Genomic DNA, 21,069 nt, shown 5'->3' on the forward strand with positions numbered 1-21,069 from the left:
CTACCTGTAGTTCAATTATTTTTCCTGCACAGGCACATACACACACCATTCAGTGCATGTGTATGAACTACTGATCTCATTTCATTATTTATGGTGCCGTTACATACAGTGGAACTTTCTTGTTTATCTCTTTTAGCCATGTATATTTTTACCACAGACTTTTCTTACATTATGATCAACACCCCCGCTACTTGAAATTTGTCTCATGCATAAATAATTATACTCTAGTCTAGGGGCAGGGAACCTTGGCCTTGAGGCCACACATGGCCCACTAGATCCTCATGTATGGCCCTTTGATTAAATCCAAACTTCACAGAACAAATCCTTTTATTAAGGGGATTATTTATTTATTTGCTGGTTAAGAGGATTTGTTCTAGAAAGTTTGGATTCAGTCAAAGGACCACAGGTGAGGACCTAGAGGGTCATATGTAGCCTTGAGGCTATAGGTTCCCCACCCCTGCTCCAGTCCCTCACTTTAACTCTGTGAATCTTTATGTTTCATATATTGTTGAACCCTCCTTTCTTATCCATTCTGCCACCTTTCTCATTTTTTGGGTAGTTCATCCCATTCACAATCATAGCAATGATTATTAATTGTGTATTTCCCTCCATCATATGCTACTGTGATGTTACCTACTTCTGTATCCACCCCATTAATTTTACAAAAGACAGAAAGGTGGCAAAAGTGGATTCATTGCTAATAATTTATAATTAGAATATTCTCATCCTATTCCCCTACCCTTCCTCTCTTCATGCAACCCAGACTTAAAACTGCTAAATTTATTTTCTTTGCCTTTAATCCTGTCTTTCTAATCTGTCCGCCATAATTGAAATGTTTTGGTTCTGACTTCCCTCCCCAAATCTACTGTCTCTCTTAATCCCCATTTTCTTCTAGTCTCTATCTATTTCTCTATTGATTTTAATATATTTCTACAATAACTATGTGTATGTATTTGTATGTATTATGTGTATGTGTTCAACCTTTTTTCTTCCCATTCAGATAACTGAGGTTCTTGAGATACCACTTTCCCCCACCTCTACTATGTGCAAGACTAGGCACTGGAGATATAAAGGTAAAAAGAAACAGTTCCTACCCCCAAGGGGCTTACGTTCATCTTCATATCAAAGGGATGTTCTTTAGAATTAGAGTCCACACTCCTTCACATCCTCCCCACTCCCACAACCACCCATAAGCATTGCTATTCTAAGTAGTGATGATATATTTTAAAGTTCAAAAGCAATCATTTCTGCAGATCAGATTTCTACAGGCTATATCATGATGCGAAGAGAAATGTGGGAAGTGAGCAATCCCAGGGGGGATGTCAGTTCCACAATTGTGGCATATCCTTGATGCCTTCATCCATTTCTGTCACTAGCATCCTGCCAACAGTAATGGCACACAGAGATCTCTGGCCAGTCTAAAGGTCTGAGGCTTCCAGAGTTATGCGTGAAGTCAAGACACTTACCGTCAGACCTTCGTTGTTCTTACCACCAAGTGTATACAGGCTTCCATCATTGGGGTCTGGGAGGAAGGCAGGCCTGGGGGGGAGGGAGCAGCAAAAAAGAAAAAAAATCATTGCTCAGTATATATATGCTGACAATTATTCAAAGGCATGGGCATATGCACGACCATCTCAAGGAGCTCACAATTTCATGGGGAGAAGAGCCAGCAAACAACTATATACAAACAAAATAGAAACATGATAAACTGGAGATAATCACAGAGGGAATGGACTAGCATAAAGAGAGACTGGGTAAGGTAGTACAAATATGATTATACTTGTTTTAAAGATAGGGAAACAAGCTCAGAATGGTTAAGAGATCTGGCCAGTCACACAGTTAGTAAGTTTCAGAGCCAGGATTTGAACTCAGACTCCTGAACCCAGGAACTGACAAAAAGCACAGTGCTCTTCCCACCATTCAGTCAATAAATATTTATTAAATCTATTATGTGCCAGGCATTGTGCTAAATGCTGGGGATATAAAGGAAGCCCCAACAATTGTAGTGGGTGGGAGGCTAAGCTAGATGGACCTTCTAGACCCCTCCAAACCCTAAGATTCTATGAATAAGGACGAGGAAAATTCATTAAAAATTTTCAACTTGACTTTCATGTCCAACTTCAACATTATTTTTTACAATCCAGTTATTTTAGGAACAGTACATAAGCTCGGCTAGATCACATCAGCCTGTTTTTCTCCGAGTGTTTGCTTTTCTTTTCTTTTTTTTTTTTTAATTGGTAGCAAGACTTTGAAAGTGTAATAATCAGACACTGAGACAGAAAGGAAGATGTGTATCTGAGAGACACACAAAACAGATGGAAGAGGACTGTCAAAGCAGGTGTCAAGGGAATTCCTACAAGCTATTCAACAATTCTAAATAGCTCTTCAGTCATACAGAATCCCCTTGCAGTAATTAATTTTTTTTTTTTTTTTAGTTTTCAAGTTGTCTTTTCACCTGAAGTGAGAGTCAGCAACCAACCTTCAAAGATTTCCAGCTCATTTCAGGATGAGGTCAGATGATAAAATGGATGGTGAGCCGGCTTTGAATCTAGGAAGATCTGACTCTGATACATACTGGCCACATAACTCTAGGCAAGTCACCCAAGGCTGCTTTTGAACCCAGGTCTTTCTTGATTTCAAGCCCATCATGCTAACCACTGTACCACCTAGCTACCTCATTCAACCTTTCACTGCTTTAGGCAATGTGCTGACTGTAAGTTGCAGAAGAGGCACCAGTGGGAATTTCTTCATCTAATAGTTTTCATTACGAAAGAAATCCCAGGTGCAGTCCCTATCTCCAACCCTATGGACATGGGAAAGGTATTACTGATCACAGTAATATACCCAGTTCTGGCTTGGGAGTCAGTCCTCTTGTTGGGTTGGGAGTTTTTCAATTCAAACTGTTTCCCTTCATTGCTAAAAGGGGAGGGAAATAACGAGTCAGGGTAGGAGGCAACAAATTCAGACAAACCACACAGAAAAAAAGCTGAAGTGAATCAGGAAACTTACTCTTCAACATGAGTGGGAACCTGCAGGACTGGATCTGCACAAAGAGAATAAGAAAAGCATTAGGAGAGACTGAGTGATATACATCAGGGTTCCTCAAAGGAAGATTAAGCAGCTCACATTTCTATGACACTTTAAAGTTTATAAAACGCCTTTCTCACAGCTATTCTGAGAGTTACATTACCTACATCTCATTCCATCCGTGTAAAGAGGAAGAAACAAAGATTCAAAGATGTGCCTGGGCAGAGCATCAAAGCTAGGATGCACACTTAAGTCCAGTGTGCTTTCTACTAAACCGTACTGCTCCTCATCAGCAGCCACCACCGCTGATTGACTGAAGGATCAAATGAGATCACAGATGTAAAAGTACTTTGGGCAGAAAAAGATAAATATACTATCAAAATGGAATGAAGAATGAGAATGGATCCAAAAGTCAGAATCACCGTGTTGCAGTCAAACAACTCACTGCCAGTGAATGTAAGATACAACTTGGATGCGGAGTTACGTACAAAAAAAGACAAAAAAGGTAACCGCCAGGTCCCAAAGCAGTCATAATCATCGATGGATAAAGGTTACTCAAGGAATAAGCCCCAGTGCACTTGAATAAATGGCAGATAATGGGCCTTCAGAACCTAAATGCTAGTGATTTGTGACATAATATTGACTTTCTAAATATTAGGGGAAATTAGAGAAATGCAAGTTAAAACAACCTGGAGGTTCCACCTCACACCCATGAGTTTGGCAAAACTGATGCAAAAGGAAAATGACAAATGCTGACAAGGCTATGGGAAAACAGGTACACTAATGCAATGTTAGTGGAACCAAGAACTGGTCTGGCCATTCTGGAAAACAGTTTGGATTTATGCCCAGAAAGCTATTAAACTGTGTATACCCTCTGACCCAGTGATATAAGTACTAGGTCTCTATCCAAAGAGATAAACTCATAAGTCTATATCCAAAGAAAGAGAAAAAGAGACTCATCTGTACAAAAATATTTATAGCAGTTCTTTCCGTGGTGACAAAAATTGGAAAAAGGGGGGTCGGGTGTGGCACCCATCAAATGGGGAATAGCTAAACAAGTTATGGTATATGAATGGAATGGATTACTACTGTGCTACAAGAAATGATGGAGATAGTTTCCGAGAAACCTGGGAAGACTCATATGGAATGATACAGAGTGAAGTAAGCAGAACCAGGAGAACATTTTATACAATAATAATATTGTAAAGACAACTTTGAAAGACTTAGAAACTCTGATCAACACAATGATCAACCATAACTCTAGAGGACTTACGATGAAACAAGCTACCCACCTCCAAATGGAGAGGTAATGGACTCAAGAGTATACTTTGAGGCATTTTTTTTTTTTAACATGGCCAACATGGGAATTTATTTTCCTCAACTATGCATGTTTGTAATAGGAGTTTTGTTTTTCTTGCTTTTTCAACTAAAGGGAGGAGGGAGAGCAGTGGAAAGTAAAGAAGGGAGATTTTTGTTGATTGAAAAAAGATTTAATTTTTCAAAATTATGATTATTAGGAGAGTAGAGACCGAACAAGGGTAGCCAGATGGTTCAGGGGACAGAGCTTTGAGCCTGGAGTCAGGAAGACCTGAGTTCAAATCCAGCCTCAAACATTTACTAACTGTGTGACTCTGGGCAAGTCACTTAATCCTGTTTGCCTCAGTTTCCTCATCTATAAAATGAGCCGGACAAGGAAATGGCAAACTATTACAGTATCTCTGCCAAGAAAACCCTAAATGGGGTCACAAAGAGTCTGACATGACTGAAATGACTGAACAACAACAGAAATTGAATATATGATTTCACTGGTATAGGGAACTTCCAGGTGAGAAAACTCCCTCTACCAATTTAGGCTGGCACCTTTTCTATAATTTATAGTCTTAGAAAGTTGCCTAGGGGTTAAGTGACTTGCCCTGGATAACACAACCAGTATATATCAGAGGCAGGACTGGAACCCAGGTCTTCCTAGCTTCGAGGTCAGGTCTCTATCCTTAACACCACATTCCCTCTCTCATTTATAAATATTACCAGAAATTCTCACATGGAAAAGCAAAAAAACAAAACAAAACAAAAAAAAGAACTATGGATTAACAATCACTTTTACATTTGTGGCCACCAAAATGGTCTGGATTTCTCCTTTCTTGAATCCTTTGGATAACTACTTATCCGTATGGGGGCATTACCAAGAAAGGGCTTGGTCATAACCCCTTTAGGTAGAGTCCCAAGACAGATCCATGTTATAATCTCTAAAGTCCTTTCTAGCTCTAACTTCCCAGCTACCAGCTCCAAATCAAGCCACCTCCAATCTGGCCCTCACACCTCTACTCCTCTTCAAAATAAATTGAATTCCTCCATGGAGGACTTCCCCTCCCCCCCCCAAGGGATCCCACAAGTGACCTTACACCTTATCTAGCCTAGAATCAAATCTCCATTTCACCTCCTTACTGACCACCAGCTCCAAACCATGCTGTTTGAGCGTACCTCTTCTAACACTTGCTTTCTGGCTCCCCTTTATGTAATATCATTCCCTATTAGAATGTAAGCCTTTTGAGTGTCGAGACTGTCTTGCTTGCTTGTATCTGTATCACCAGAGCTCAGCATAGTGCCTGGCACATAGCAAGTACTTTGTTGTTCAGTCATATCTGACTTTTTGACCCCAGTTGGGGTTTTCTTAGCAAAAGTACTGGAGTTGTTTGCCATTTCCTTCTCCAGCTCATTTTACAGATGAGGAAATGGAGGCAAACAGAGTGAAGTGACTCACCCAGGGTCACACAGCTAGTAAGTATCTGAGCCTGGATTTGAACTCCCAAAGATGAGTCTTCCTGACTCATTATCCACTTTGCCACCTAGCTGCCCATACAAGTGCAGAATAAATGCTTTGTCTAGTTGACTACCTAAAGGTCTATGGTTTTGTCAATGCGTGTGCTTGGGCGGGGAGAGGGGCAGCAGAAAGCATGTGGTGGTATCATATGGTGGTCACTTTGTACCCAGGATTCTTCTTTAGTGAAATCTCTCTCGAGCCATCTCACATATTGACTTTGCTTCCAAAAGCCCAGCTCCCATGGCACACAAACGTCACAACAACAGATGCCCCACCACACCATGTGTACTTCCAACCAGGCCTCAGGCAGCAAAACAAACAATTCACTAAATGATGAAAGGCATGTTTTAAAAAAAACACCAGGCAATTATTAGCTTGTGATCTAAGTAATCTGTTTATCTTTTCCATCGATAACCTCTTGTACACTCACTAAGACTGACTGATGCAAGAGGAAGGAAACTCAGGCACACACAGTCACCCTATTGAAGCAAGCTAGAGGGAGACAGCATCTTGCAAGGCAGCACAGAAACCATAAGCTTGTAAAGGTAATTGGCTTCTCTTTCAAAGAGCACGTGGCAATCCAAAAGGCAACTAAATGCATCCCAATAAATAGACTGAGTGGACACAAAGAAACCCAGAACTCCTACGAGCTCTCCAGGGGAGAGAAGGAGATAGAGTCACTGACATTCTGGATAACTGACCACAGGCCTGCTCTGCCAGGAGACACATGTTCACATGGGAAGTCTCCTACTTTTCTATGGCTTATATACTGGACATCTGAGACAGAGGTCTTGGGTCTAAAACTTGCTTGTTTGTCCTTCATTTGGTCTTCATTGGGTCTAAAACTTTGCTGTCTGTCCTTCATTTTCAAAGAGGACCATGACATCAGGAAGGTGACGCCATGATATGCAAGTGAATTGGATTTAAGTGAGACAGGGCTGTGCCTCACTTTCTCCTCCAGAGCCGTCTGGGTCCAGTGGCCTGATATGGATCAGGAGGACTCGAAATGGCCCAGGATGCAGTGGAAGTCCTCGGCCTTTTCAAGCTAAGGTCTTTAACAGGTCTCAGTTTGACTGAGGCAACACCCATTCCGTGATTAAGGTTTAATAAAAAATGAGGCAAAGATTGGCCTCTAAAACAACGTACTGCAGAAAGGCCCTAACTGGGGTGTAAGACGTGACAGTAAAAACAACAACTACAACAACCATAAAAACAAGAATACATTTATATAGCACTTTAAGATTTGCAAAGTGCTTCACATGTGTTATCTCATTTGAACCTTAAAACAACCCTGTGTACTATGATTAAGTATAGAATTAAGAACTGGAGGGGATCTCAATTTATCTAGTACCAGCTTCTCATGTTACAGATAAGTAAGCTAAAAGTCAGTGGGTTAAGTACCTTGCCCCAAAATGCACAGTAATAAACAGCATAACCAAAAGTGGACTCCCCCCACCCCAAAAGCCCTTGGACTCCAAATTCTGCACTCTCTATGATACCACTTCTGAAAACTGCTGCCAATAAGAGAGGAAAGAAGGAAGGAAGGAAGGGAGAGAGGGAGGGAGGGGGAAGGAAGGGAAGAAATAAGGTAGAAGGAGGGAGGGAGGGGGAAGGAAGGCAGGAAGGCAGGAAATAAAGCAGGCAGGCAGAAGGAAGGAAGAAAGGGAGGGAGGGAGGAAAGAAGGAAGGGAGGAAGGAAAGAGAAAGAAAGGAAAAAAAGGAGAAAAAGAAGTGAAATGAAAAAAGAAAAGAACATTATTAAATGCTTACTGGGTACCAAACAGTATACTAAAGGTTAGAAGTAAAAATAAAAAATTGAGCGACAGTCTTTGCACTCAAGGAACTTATATGGGGAAACTTCGTAAGGGAATGTGGTGGAACATCTAGAAGGTGGGAGCCAGGGAGTGCCTGTTTTGGTTTGGGAAGCCAAAGAGACCGTAAGTGAAGCCATAGGGGAGTTGATTGGTATGTCCTTTCTAGAAGCAATGGCAATGCTGGTTTCATTACCATTCCAGAGCTGGAAGGTAAGGGGTGGGAGAGAGGGGAAGACACACTACGTCCAGAGGCAAGGTCTTGTGGTCCAGAAGGACAAAGACAAAGCACTGAATGGCAAGAAAATGACCACAGTGGGTTGTGAAACATGGCTGTGGCCAGCCATGAGAAATATTCATGAACCAGAGCATTACAGGTGCCAGACTAGGAATTCCTAGTTAAGGGTTAAGGGTTAAGTTCCTAGTAAAGAATTAAGCTCCCCAGGAGGGCAGAGTGGCAAATGGCCAGGATGGAATGTACTGGAGGAACTGAGCATTCTAGAGATCACTGCTCCAATGTTTAAGAGCCATGATTTTCTGGCTTAGAAACTAGTCTATCCAGTCACCTAAGAACCTCCATAGCATAAGAGATGTGTGATTCAAGTTAATTTGGAGCCACAGGAACTAAATTGAAATCCTGGCTTTGTGCTATGATCTAGGTTCAATCACTTAACCTAGCCCCATTTTCCTAATCCAAACCATGCTTCCTTGGAGCCTTTGGACAGGTATCATGGCATGGTGGATAGGGTACTGAACTTTGAGCCAGGAAGACCTAGGTCCAAATCCCACCTCACGCATTTACTAGTTGTATGACCCTGGGGAAGTTACTTACCCTCTAGGTGACTTAGTTTCCTCATATGTAAAATGAAGTAGTTGGACTATATGGCCAACCTAAATGGCCATCATCTATCCACCCTGTGGCTTTGCTGTTTCTCCCCATCCCAGAGCAGCACCTCTGGACTGGACTACCAGAAAAAAGGTATCCACTCAGCTTTGGATTTTCTGCTTCAAGCTGAGCTATCTGGATTGGTGAGTAAGCGCAAAATTAACTAGCCTGCTCTATCTAGCTAGCCTCAGATCAGGTAATTCTTTACATCCCACTGAGCCACCTACCTTCATCATCTTGCCATGTTTCCTGTTACTCCCTCTCCCCACTTTCCACCTCTCTTGTTTAGTCTCAGTAATAAAATCAACTATCACACATGTACATACATGAATATACACATAAAAGTTGACTATATATATTTGCCATATATTATGTGCTTATATATGTAAATGTAAGGTCTTTGAGAGTAGGGTTTGTTTTATTCTTTGTTATTTGTAACTCTAGTGCCTGGCACATGCTAGGCACTTAGTAAATGCTAGGTAATTGTCTGGTGAATATGACCATTGTTCTTAGAAAGGGCATGTCAATCAACTGTAAAATGTATCAAGTCAATGTCTCTGTGATTCTCCAGACAATCCCTTCCTGACCACTAGTCCTACATTTGTGTTGTCTCCCCCTATTAGAGATATAAACTCTCTGAAGTCAGGTCAATGGTCTCACTTTTGTAACTAAAAGAATTAATTTTATTTTATTTTGAGTTCCAAATTCTCTCTATTTTGCCTGCTCTACCCCTCAAATTGAGAAGGCAAGAAAAACAAAATCCACTACAAATATGTATAGTCTTGCAAAACAAATTCTCACATTAGCCACATCAAAAAAAAGAAAAAGAAAGAGAAAAGAAGATGATTCAATTGGCAGTTTGAGTCCATCAGCTCTTTATCTGGAAGTGGATAGCATGTTTCATCAAGAGTCCTTTGGAATTGCGGTTGGTCATTGTTTCATTTTTACAATTTATCACCAGCACTAATGTCTGGCACAAGATACAGGCTTAATTCTGGTAGCTATTGTCTACAGACTTCAAGGATCTATCTATCTATCTATCTATCTATCTATCTATCTTCCTTTCTTTCTCTTTCTTTCTTCCTTCTTTCCTTTCTTCCTTCCTTTCTCAAGAGTCAATCAGAATTTATTAAGCACTTAACTATGTGCCAAACACTGCTCAAAGTACTAGGAATACAAAGAGGTAAAAACAGTCTCAGCCCTCAAGAGGCTTACATTCTTTCTCCCCCTTTCTTTCCTCAATGAGTGCTTGGCTCTCAGTCTTTCCTCCCTAACTCCTACCCTGATAGGGGACTGCAACATATATATTGATATTCCTTCATATGCCCTAACGTCCCAATTCCTCAATGCATTGATTTCCCATGAGCTACTCTTCCATCTAATCACAGCAAAACATAGAAATCATCATACACTTGATCTTGCCTTCACTCATCAATGTTCCACACTCATGTTCATGAACTCTGAAATTCCTATAACTGATTGTAATCTGTTGACATTCCACCACTCTCTCTGCCTAGCAACCCCAAACTTCATTCTTTGTTCTCACTGGAACCTCCAGTTCCTCAACCTCTCAGTTTGTTCCCAAGTTATCAAACATGTACTAGCTATACTCTCTTCCCTATCTTGACCCTTTAGTTCTAGTCCACATTGTTTTCATTTTTCTAGTTCTTTGTCCCTTTATCCTATAAAGAAGATCTTGCCCTTCCAAACCCAAGCCTTGGATTACTCACAGCTATTGAACCAAGCTGGAGAAAAACGATCCTGACTGGGTGCTCTACAAGTTTATGTTACATAATCTCACTTGGGCCCTCACTGCAGCAAGACAGCCCTTTTACATCTCCCTAATCAATTCACTATTCCACTCCCCACAGCAACTCTTCCAAACCTTTTCATCCCTCCTCAAGTTTCCTATGGGCTGAGAGTCATTTGAAGTTCAAGGATAAATAAAATGATGGAAATTGGTAAGAGAGAACCTTGCCTCATATTTTACTGAAAAAAAAATTGAGGGTATTCAAAGAGAGCTCCCTCTTCTCTCTTCTCACATCATTCGGAGGCATTCTCCCACTATCTTCTCCACTCATTTCACATGAAGACATAGTCTTTCTCCTTCCCAAGGCAAAACCCTCTACATATACAAGCAATCCCATTCTATTCTGTCTTCTTCATCTGAATGCCCACTCTATCATCTCTACTCTCTCACAAGATCATTGAAGCCATGGGAGCTGATGAGATCACCAAGTAAATATAGAGGGAGAAGAGAAGAGAACCTTGGACAAAGCCTTGGGGGACCCTCACTGTCAGCAGGCATGAGGTGAATGAAGATCCAGTAAAGGAAATGGAGCTGTCACATTGATACTGGAGGTAATAGTGATCCAGAAGAGAGGAGTGTCATGAAAACCTAGAGAGAAGAGAGTATCAAGAAGAGGGTGATCAACAGTGTCCAAGGCTGAAGAAAAGTCAAGAAGGATGAGGACTGAGAAAAGGCCGGTCACTGATAATTTTGAAAGAGAGAGCAGTTTTGGTGGAATGATGAGGTTGAAAGTCCCACTTCTGAGTCAAAAAAAGAATGACAAGAAAAATGAAGGCAACTATCACGTGTGGCCTTCTCAAAGAATTTAGGCACAAAAGACAGGAGAAATATGGGATGATAGTTAGCATGGATGGTTAGATCAAGAGAGGGTTTTCTGAGGATGGTGGAGACACGGGGTATGTTTGTAGGCAGCAGAAAAAGATAGATAGACTAGATAGATAGATAGATAGATAGATAGATAGATAGATAGATAGATAGATAGATAGATAGAAGGACAGAGTAGAGATAGATATTTCTAAAGTTCTCTGGTTTTCAAAACACTGTACATAGTAACAGCAACATTGTATAATGGTCAACTGTGAATGACAGCTATTCTCAATAATACATTGATCCAAGATAATTCTGAAGGACTTGTGATGAAAAATGCTAACCATCTCCAGAGAAAGAACTGATAGATTCTGAATGCTAGTTGAAGCATACTTTTAAAAACTTTTTTTCTTATTTTTTTTTGGGGGGGGTCTGTGTTTTCTTTTACAACATGACTAATATGGAAATGTTTTGCCTGACTGCCCATTTGCCTGACTGCACATGTATAATCTATATCAAACTGCTTGCCTTTTCAATGAGAAGGGAGGGGAGGGAGAAAAAAAATCTAAAAAATGAACATTAAAAATTATTTTTACGTAGAATTGGAGAAAGATAAAATATTAAATAAAAAACCCCAAATAGTAAATGAGCAAGGTGAAATCACAGCAGAACCAGAAGAAATAAAAAGAATAATTTGGGGGGAAATTGTTTTTACATGTAATTGGGGGAAAATAAAACATAAAATAAAATAAAACTGACACAACATTAGAAAAAAAAATATCTGTGGTTTTGTCATTATGGGCTGGCATGAGAACTCTGTCCACATCCACCCAAACATAGCAGACTGCAATTTAGTATATAAGTCCTAGGGAGAGCTTGAGGTACAGATACTAAATGACTTGCCTCAGGTTATACAATTAATAAGTATCAGATTCAATCTGAGGTACTCCTGTGACTTAGGCCTGAGGTCCTCTAATGTGTTAGATTTAGCTAGAATGAGTACTTGGGCAACTATCTACAATTATCACAGTGCCTGGCACATAGTAGGTGCTATATAAATGCTAGCTATTGGACATCTTACACTCAGATCATTAATGCAATCCAGTCTTAGTTACAGTCTCAAACCTCTTCCTCAAAGCACAGCAAATACATCTCATCTCTAATCTATGGTTGTAATGGCTAAAACTCCTATAACTTGAAAGATAAACCTCCCTACAGATCCCAAATACCCCATTAGCCAGAATCTTCAGGACAGGCAACATTTCTCATTCATCTCTGTATCCCCAATCCCCCAACAATACATTTCATGAACAAATGAATGAATTATCACATACTTAAGATATGAAATATTGTGAAGTAAAGTCAAGCAACATTCATTTACCACTTGCTATAAGAAAGAGAATTTCCTGCATGCAAACCTTTCTAGAGAGATAGTTAGGGTTGTAGAAAAAATAATGGTCTTGGAAATATTCCATGTTGGAAACACTGTAGTAAAACAGATGGGAGTATGCTGGCAAATGTTTAACAGTTAGCTCTCTAAAAAAAAAAAAAAGTACATAGGACACACTTTTAAGTTTAAACTGTATTATTAACATTTTCTCCATCACTTTCTCAAGTCTAGACAATCAATAAAACAATAAATCAAGCCTTGGTATATAATGTTTGCGAATTTCCAAGGTATAAATGCTCACATTGAATGTTTGACAATAAACTCTCGAGAGCTGGTACAGGTTGACTCTAGCCCATCCCTGGACAGGCACACTCAAACACTGTGAATTAGCCCAACCATTACAGAAAATAATTTTTGATATTATATGAGGAAATTCAATAAATTGTTCATAGCCTCTGACCCTACTCACTAATGGACTATATTTATCCCTAAGAGATATGTAAAAATCAGAGTGAAAGGTACCATCTATAGTAAAACATACATAAAAGTGTTTTTTTGCGCAAGCAAAAAATGGAACCAAAATGGGTGACCATCCAAGCAAGAGATGACAGAACAAATGGCAATATATGTATATAATGGAATTTTATTGTGCCATAAGAAATGATGAACATGAGGAGTTTGGAGACACTTGGGAAAATGTCTATGAACTGATTGAATCATTTATATTAGAAATAATAGAATAACTTTATACATATGTGTGTACATATGTATGTATTTATTGTGTATATGTATGTGTATATGTATTTATATGTATGTATATATGTATACATATATACATGAATTTGTGTCTAATGGTAGTCATCTCTAGGGCAACGGGGGGAAGGGAAGGAAGAAAAAAAAGAAAAAAAAGAAATTTATATGATAACTATTATATATTTGGAGGGAACAGCAAGTTGTACATGGTAGATTTGCAGTTTCAAGTGCAATCATCTTTTTTTTTTATTGTACTGGATTATGGAATGGTTTGTTTTGTTCCCTGAATTAAAAACAAAATACATTGAAAATAAATGAACTGATTGAAGAAAGCAGAATCAGGAGAACAATATATACTATAATCACAACAACCTAAAGTGAACAAATAAAAACACCAGAATTCCTGTTAATGCCATGACCCATCATGATTCCAGAATACTGGTGATGAAAAATACTTCTAAGTCTTCTTGGTTGAGAGACAGTCGCTGGCAGGTGTTTATAGAATGTTGTATATTCCATCAGATAGAGTTGACCTGTCAGTTTGTTTTACTTAACTGCTTTTCATTGTGACAAGGGTGAGTTCTACGGTGGGGGAGGATTACTCAGAAATGACAGTGATGTTTAAAAAACAAAAAAGGAAACATCAATAAGATTTTTTTTAAAAAAAGCATTGGCCTTGAAGACATAGTCTTGGAATTGGAAAATTCAAGTTTAAACCCTGAATTCAGTTGAACTTGAGCCAGAGGAAGTAGCTTCACCTCTGAGCCTAAATGTTCACATTTGTAAAATGGCAATAATACCAATGATATTGGCCTCCAAGATTACTGTGAGTAAAGTGGATAAAGAGTTATCACAACATGAAGTATCAGTAATAGCATAGTGAAGTCCTTCTCTCATGCTTAATTGGGGAGTACAGGGAACCCTGAGGTCTCGAAGGTCAAGCAAGAGGAGCACAAGGTAGGAAGGATTTCCATTACAGGCTGGTGATGTGTGTTATCTGAGGACCAACCCAGGGAACTTGCTGGAGGGTTTATTATTAGCAGGAAGGCTAGCTTCAAGGAGCGGAATCTTATCAGTCAGAGTAATTCTCAAAAAAAATCTACCAAGTTTTAAAAGGCACTGCAGTCTACATTGATTTTGGGAGTACTCATCCCCAAATTACTGAAGTCAATTTTGTCATGGTGGGAGTAAAGAATAGCTTTACAGTTGTTCTAGGTTCCATTCATCCATGCTTAGCAATTCTTCGATAAATAATAATCCATATTCCTAATAGCACTTGAAGATTTACAAAGCACTTCTCCAGCAAGATATAACAACAGCAACACCTTAACTGCTTTTACGTGCAGAGCGAAAATCAAGGCACTACATCTTTCCAAAGTTTGAGGCACAGACCCAAACACAAGGGGGACAAGGAATAAGCATTTATATAATGCTTACTATGTGCCAGGTACTGTGTTAAGTACTTTACAAATATTATCTCATTTGATCCTTCCAACAACCCTGAGAGGTAGTAATAATAATAATAATAGCTAACATTTACATAATACTTACTATGTGCCAAATATTGTGCTAAGTGCTTTACAAATATTTAAGCCTCACAACAATCCTGAGGCAAACAGAGGTTAAATGACTTGCCTAGGGTCACATAGATATTAAGTATCTAAAGCCAGATTAGGGCAGCTAGGTGGTGCAGTGGATGGAGTGCCAGGTCTAGAGTCCAAAAGACCTGAGCTCAAATTTAGCCTAAGATATTTACTAACTGTATGACCTTTAGCAAGTCACTTAATCCTGTTTCCCTCAGTTTCCTCATCTGTAAAATGAGCTGAAGAAGGAAATGGCAAACCATCCCAGGGGGCAGCTAGGTGGCACAGTGGATAGAGCACCAGCCCTGAAGTCAGGAGGACCTGAGTTCAAATCCGGCCTCAGATCAAACACTTGACACTTACTAGCTGTGTGACCCTGGGCAAGTCACTTAACCCCAATTGCCCAAAAAAAAAAAAAATGTTTAAAAAAAAATTCCAGCACCTTTGCCAAGAAAACCCCAAAAGGGTCACAAAGAGTTGGACATGACTGGAAAAATTACTAAACTGAAGAGTCATATTTGAACTCAAGTCTTCCTGATTCCAAGCCCCATGCTTTAACCACTGCCTCAAGGGAACCTAAAGGCAAAATATACTCCAGTGTGAATCCTGTTGCTTTCCATTACCACTAGCAACATCTCCCTTCTTAAAGATAAGTTTATCAGAAGAAAGAGAAAGAACAATACTAAGAGGTGGCCGAACTCTGACAACATGAAATGAAATGACCAATCTGTACACTTCCCTCCCCTCTCCAGGAATGGAGGGAGCTGTGGGTATGGAATGTGGTATAGGCTGGCAACCTACCCCCTCATCCCTTGTCCCAGGCTGGGTTCACTGGGTTTTTCTTTAATGTAAGGGAAGGTTCAATGGGGGAAGGGAACTGGAGAGGAGAATGACACATATAAAAACCAACAAATCGATTAACACTTGAAAAAAAAAGATTTGTGTGGTTGGGAAAGTATGATTGGTGATAAGTCAGCTAAAAACAGGAAAAGGTCTGTGGTGAGACCAACTAAAATTTCAATCTATCCATGCTTGAGGTTTCTCCTTTTGGGTTGGCTTAGGGCAGATTCTCTCATATAGGAAGAATGAAAACGCCTTTGATTACAGAAGCTGCAAGGACAGTGTGCTCACTAGGGTGGTCGAGGAACCTCAGAAGATCATTGCCGGCCACAGATGCTCATGAGCATTTCCGGGACACGCTGCTCCTGAAATGGTATCTCAATGAGCACTTTATAAATGAAACTCAATGAGTTTTTATTGCCCCCCACTCTTGTTTTTTAAAAAGCACAACCACATAACAGAATGCCCCAATATAGGCAATAAAGGACCAAATGATGAATAAGCTTCATCTCAACTTGGGGCAGCATGTAGTATGTTTTGTGGAAAGAACATTTGACTTGGAATCAAAAAACCTAGGTTGTTGCTGTTCTTTTTTTTTTTTTTTATCTTAGCTCTGTCATTTACTAGGCACCTTACTTGGAGAAAGTCTTAGTCTTAGTTTCCTCATCTGTAACATGGATACACTATCTACCTCACAAGGTTATTGTATCAAGTGAGATAATATCTATAGAATGCATTGTAAACCTTACCAAAAAAAGCCATTATAAACAGCAAAGTTGTTAGATTTTAAAGTAGCAAGTTGCATAGTTATTATTACAAATCAACTTGTTCAAGTTCTGGGGCAAATTCAGAGAACACATCAAGCAGAGGCCAAGGGTTCATACAAGCCCCAAGTCTGCTCCGCTAAACGTCACCAACTCCTTTACCTGATCCTCCTACAGCCTGGTTTCTAGGCCTCTCCCTGTCTTGGTCACTCTCCTCTGGTTGCTTTACTAAAAAATCCTCCCTAATATGTGGCATCCAGAACTGAATGTTGACACTCCAGATTTGGTCTGACCAGGAAAGAGGACAGTGAGGTACGGCTTTGTTCATTGTCATTGTTGATTCGTGTCTGACTCTCCGTGACCCCATTCGGGATTTTCCTGGCAGAGATACTGGAGTGGTTTGCCATTTCCTTCTCCATTTCATTTCACAGATGAGGAAACTGAGGCAAACAGGATTAAGTGACCTACTCAGAGTCACACAGCTAGTAAGTGTCCGAGGCCAGATTCGAACTCAGGAAGATGAGTCTTTTGATTTCAGGCCCAGTGCTCTATTCACTGAGCCACCTAGCTGTCTCTGACTGCCCACCTCCTTCTAGGTTTATCTGTATGTGACTATAAATATAGTACTTCTTGGCCAGAACATAAAAAATAGTCTGGAAAAACAGTCTTACCTTATCTTTTCCTGAACCAGGGCTCCATGTGACTTCCTGGTAAACTCTACACCCCACTGCCTCCCTCTCTTCCACTTTCACCCCTTCTTAATACTGCTCTTATACATAGTCTTTATCCATCAGAATATAAACTCATTGAAGTCAAGGACTGTCTTGCATCTGTAATCCCAGGGCTTAGCACAATGCCTAGAACATAGTAACTGATTACTAAATGCTCTATCCATCCATCCATCCATCCATCCATCCATCTAATTATCATTATCATTAAAGTATCATTAACATTAAATTTGATTACATACATTTATTTAGGGAGATGTGTAGCATAGTGGAAACAGTGTTAAACTTAAGAAAAACACGTGTTTACATCTCAGATGTAACATTCATTAAATATATAACACTAGGAAGTCATCTAAGACTCAATTTCCCACCTCTGTAAAATGGTGATAATATTTATACCACCTACTTCTCAGGACTGTTGTGAGTAAGGTACTATACATCAATTTGTTATTAATATTATATTGTATGGTAAAGACTTATAAACACAGTAGGAATTTGGAGAAGGGATCAGTAAAGACTAGAATAGTCAGGAAAGATTTCATAAAGAAAGTGGGACCTATGCAGAGTTTAGATATATAAGATTTGCTTAGGAAGAGGAAAGAGAAAAGGGCACTACAAGGTCCTAGGATCATAGATCTAGAGCAAGAAGGAACTTTAGGAATAATCTCAATCATTCCCTCCCCCAATGTCCCATTCCAGATCTGCCTAGCCTTTCCACTATGCCTTATGGAAATCCTGTTCTATTCATACTTTCACTTTATTTATTATTTTTTTTTAAGGCAATTGGGGTCAAGTGACTTGCCCAGGGTCACACAGCTATTAAGTGTCAAGTTTTTGGTCTGAGGCCAGATTTGAACTCAGGTCCTCCTGACTTCAGGGCCGGTGCTCTATCCACTACACCACCTAGCTGCCCCTTATACTTTCACTTTAGACCTCTGCCTTTTATACTTCTTCTAACACCTGGCTCTCATTGAGACCTGGCTCTCTCCAGACAAAAATGCATCCCAAGCCTTCCTTTGTACCATGTTACCTGACTCACAGGCCCCAGAAAGGGACCTGGAATACTCCTTGCATCCCACCTCGACTTTCAGATGCTCCCTCTATTGCTATCAATCAGCAACTTCTCCTCTGATGAGTATCACTCCCCAGACATCAGGACCCAGAAATAAGCCCTGGAGGGCTTACCCCTTTCAACTCTAAAATGTCTGTCCCGAGTACTGCTCTCTCTTTGGGGAATCTCTCGCACAGTCTACTATATCTAGCTTGGCTCCAGCTACGCTTCACTTCTTTCCAGGGCTCTCTTCTCATCTTGTCACCACATACATACACTCCCCTGCCCCCTGCCTCTTTCAGTTTTCCAGTTTGGGAACCATGATCAAACCAGTATTGCCTTGGCTACTAAAAAGGATGTGTCAATCTATTCCCGTATGGCTCCACTTATCATCCCTGTAACTCTTGTGGAGGGAATTATGATTTTTTTTATAATCAATATGATTTGTGTAATGAATATGCTAATAGATTTGATTTTTCAGAATTGCCTCTCTTGTGAGTCAGACTTACAATGCAGCTTGAGAAGCTAAATCAAACCTTTGACAATGGTCAAAATCATTGGCATCCTTCTGCCTGCATGCCTGAAGTGAAGCAAATCAAAGACTGTAAAACCTGTTCCTGTCACAGAACTCTGGCCCTGTGACCCACCATGTAATGACCCCCAAGGATTTGAGCAATATTGCTCCCATAGGACTCCGGAATTACTGTCTTGTCTTCCATTTTTTGGGTTTGTCGTGGGAAACCGGTCAAGCCCAGGAAAACATTATTTATAATCCACCTTCCCTCCTACCTTCCCACTTGTGATTTATGTATATAATCTCTGTCTTCACTTCAGCAAGGTGGAATTCTGATCAGGAGAATTTCCAATTTGCAAATCTGTTCCTTATAATGAAACTAATTAATTAAACAGGCTACCTAATTACTGGCACTTTGTCTCTGGCCTGCTGTTCCATCATTCTCAGGTTAAAGATTAGCTCAGTAAAATCCTGTTAACACAATCCAAACCAAAACATACTGCTCTCCTATATATTTTTTCACCCCTTTTAGAATATAAGTTCCTTGACTTGAAGGATTGGGTTTGTTTGTTTGTTTGGGTTTTTTTATTCCCAGCACTTAGCATAGGGTTTAGCACATTTTAGGTGCTTAATAAATGCTAATTCAGGGCAGCTAGGTAGTGCAGTGGGTAGAGCACCAGCTCTGAAGTCAGGAGGACCTGAGTTCAAATCCAGCCTGAGACCCTTGACATTTACTAGCTGTGTGACCCTGGACAAGTCACTTAACCCCAATTGCCTTGCAAATAAATAAGTGCTCATTCATTAATTCCAAATTTATCACCCAGTCCAGATCTGGGTGGCTATTATCTACCAGCCCCCAGGATAGTCTTCCTCTTCACTCAATGAATCCAGCGCTTGGCTTATAGTCTCGCTTTCCACCACAGTCTTTGTTGTCACATTAGGGGACTTCAACATATGTACACACATGTTCCAGTTCCCTCAAACATCCCCATTTCTCAATCTATTTAACTCCCAAAACTACTCCTTCACTCCACCTCACATACACCCTTGATCTTGTTCCATTTTCGTGACTAAGAGCTGTGAAATGCCTTTCTCTGCTCAAAACCTCGTATAATTCCATCTTTCCCTTTCTCTTTTTTCCTCCCAAACCTATTTTTTATCCTCTCCTTGACCTGCAATCTCAGATGAAGAGGTAGTCTCATCAAGGCCAAGCCTTCCTTCCACGCGTGCCCTTAATTCCAACCCCTCCCATCTTCTCCAGCACACTTCCCCTATTATTATCTACTTTCTCTAAACTTCAATCTCTCCTTATCTACTAGTTTCTTAGAAACAGGGCACAAATTCTCCAACCCTTTAAAAACACACACACACTAAATCCCACCACACCTGCTAACTGTCCTATATCTGTCTTCTCCTCCTAACCAATTTCTTTAAAGAAGCCCCCTCTACTTCATTTCCTCTCAACTCCCAGCAAATTGGCTTCAGACCTCGTCACTTAATTAAAAAATGCTCTCTTCAAAGTTACTCATGATCTCTCTCTCTCTTTATTTTTTTCATTTTGGGGAGGCAATCAGGGTTAGGTGACTTTCCTAGGGTCACACAGCTAGTAAGTGTCTGAGGTTGGATTTGAACTCAGGTCCTCCTGACTCCAAAGGAGGTGCTCTATCCACTGTATCACCTAGCTACCCCATCCTCCACCCCATGATCTCTTAATTGCTTCTTAATCTTCACCCTTTTGAACTTTTCTTCAATATTTAACTCCTTCCGGATACTATCCCATCTCTGAGTTTTTATGATCATTTTCTCTCTCAGTTTTCCTTCTACTTGTCTCACCACTCCCCAGTCTCCTTTGCGAGATCATCATCCAAGTCATGGCGGCTAGGTGGCGCAGTAGAGTGCCTGGCCTGGAGTCAGGAAGACTCCTTCCTGAGTTTAAATCCAGCCTCAGATACTTGCTAGCTGTGTGGCCCTGGGGATGTCACTTAACTCTGTCTGATTCAGTTTCCTCATCGGCAAAATGAGCTGGAGAAGGAACGGCAAACCACTTCAATATCTTTGCCAAGAAAACCCCAAAAGGGGTCGTGAAGAGTCAAACACAACTAAAAAGGCCTAACAATACCCAAGTTATGTCCACTAATTGTGCATGTGCTCCAAGGCTCTGTCTTCTGTCCCCTTCTCTCTCTACATTCTCTCTTTTGGTGATCTCACCAGCTCCCATGGCTTTAATTACTATCTCTACACACACACACACACACACACACACACACACACACACACACACACA

General features: G+C 40.2%; 1 protein-coding gene across 1 annotated transcript in view; it reads right to left on the bottom strand.

Moving 5' to 3' along the window:
* Positions 1 to 21,069, bottom strand: part of ERN1 (endoplasmic reticulum to nucleus signaling 1) — a 123,987-nt gene that overhangs the window by 54,070 nt on the left and 48,848 nt on the right. The window contains exons 3-4 of the mRNA XM_027873101.1: positions 3,010 to 3,043; positions 1,467 to 1,539 (exon numbers count right to left, since the gene is read on the bottom strand). Coding sequence (XP_027728902.1) covers positions 1,467 to 1,539; positions 3,010 to 3,043 — 107 coding nt within the window. The remainder of the gene's footprint in view (positions 1 to 1,466; positions 1,540 to 3,009; positions 3,044 to 21,069) is intronic.

The sequence above is a fragment of the Vombatus ursinus genome, unplaced genomic scaffold, assembly GCF_900497805.2.
Source record: "Vombatus ursinus unplaced genomic scaffold, bare-nosed wombat genome assembly UNPS02014801.1, whole genome shotgun sequence".
NCBI lineage: Eukaryota > Metazoa > Chordata > Mammalia > Diprotodontia > Vombatidae > Vombatus > Vombatus ursinus.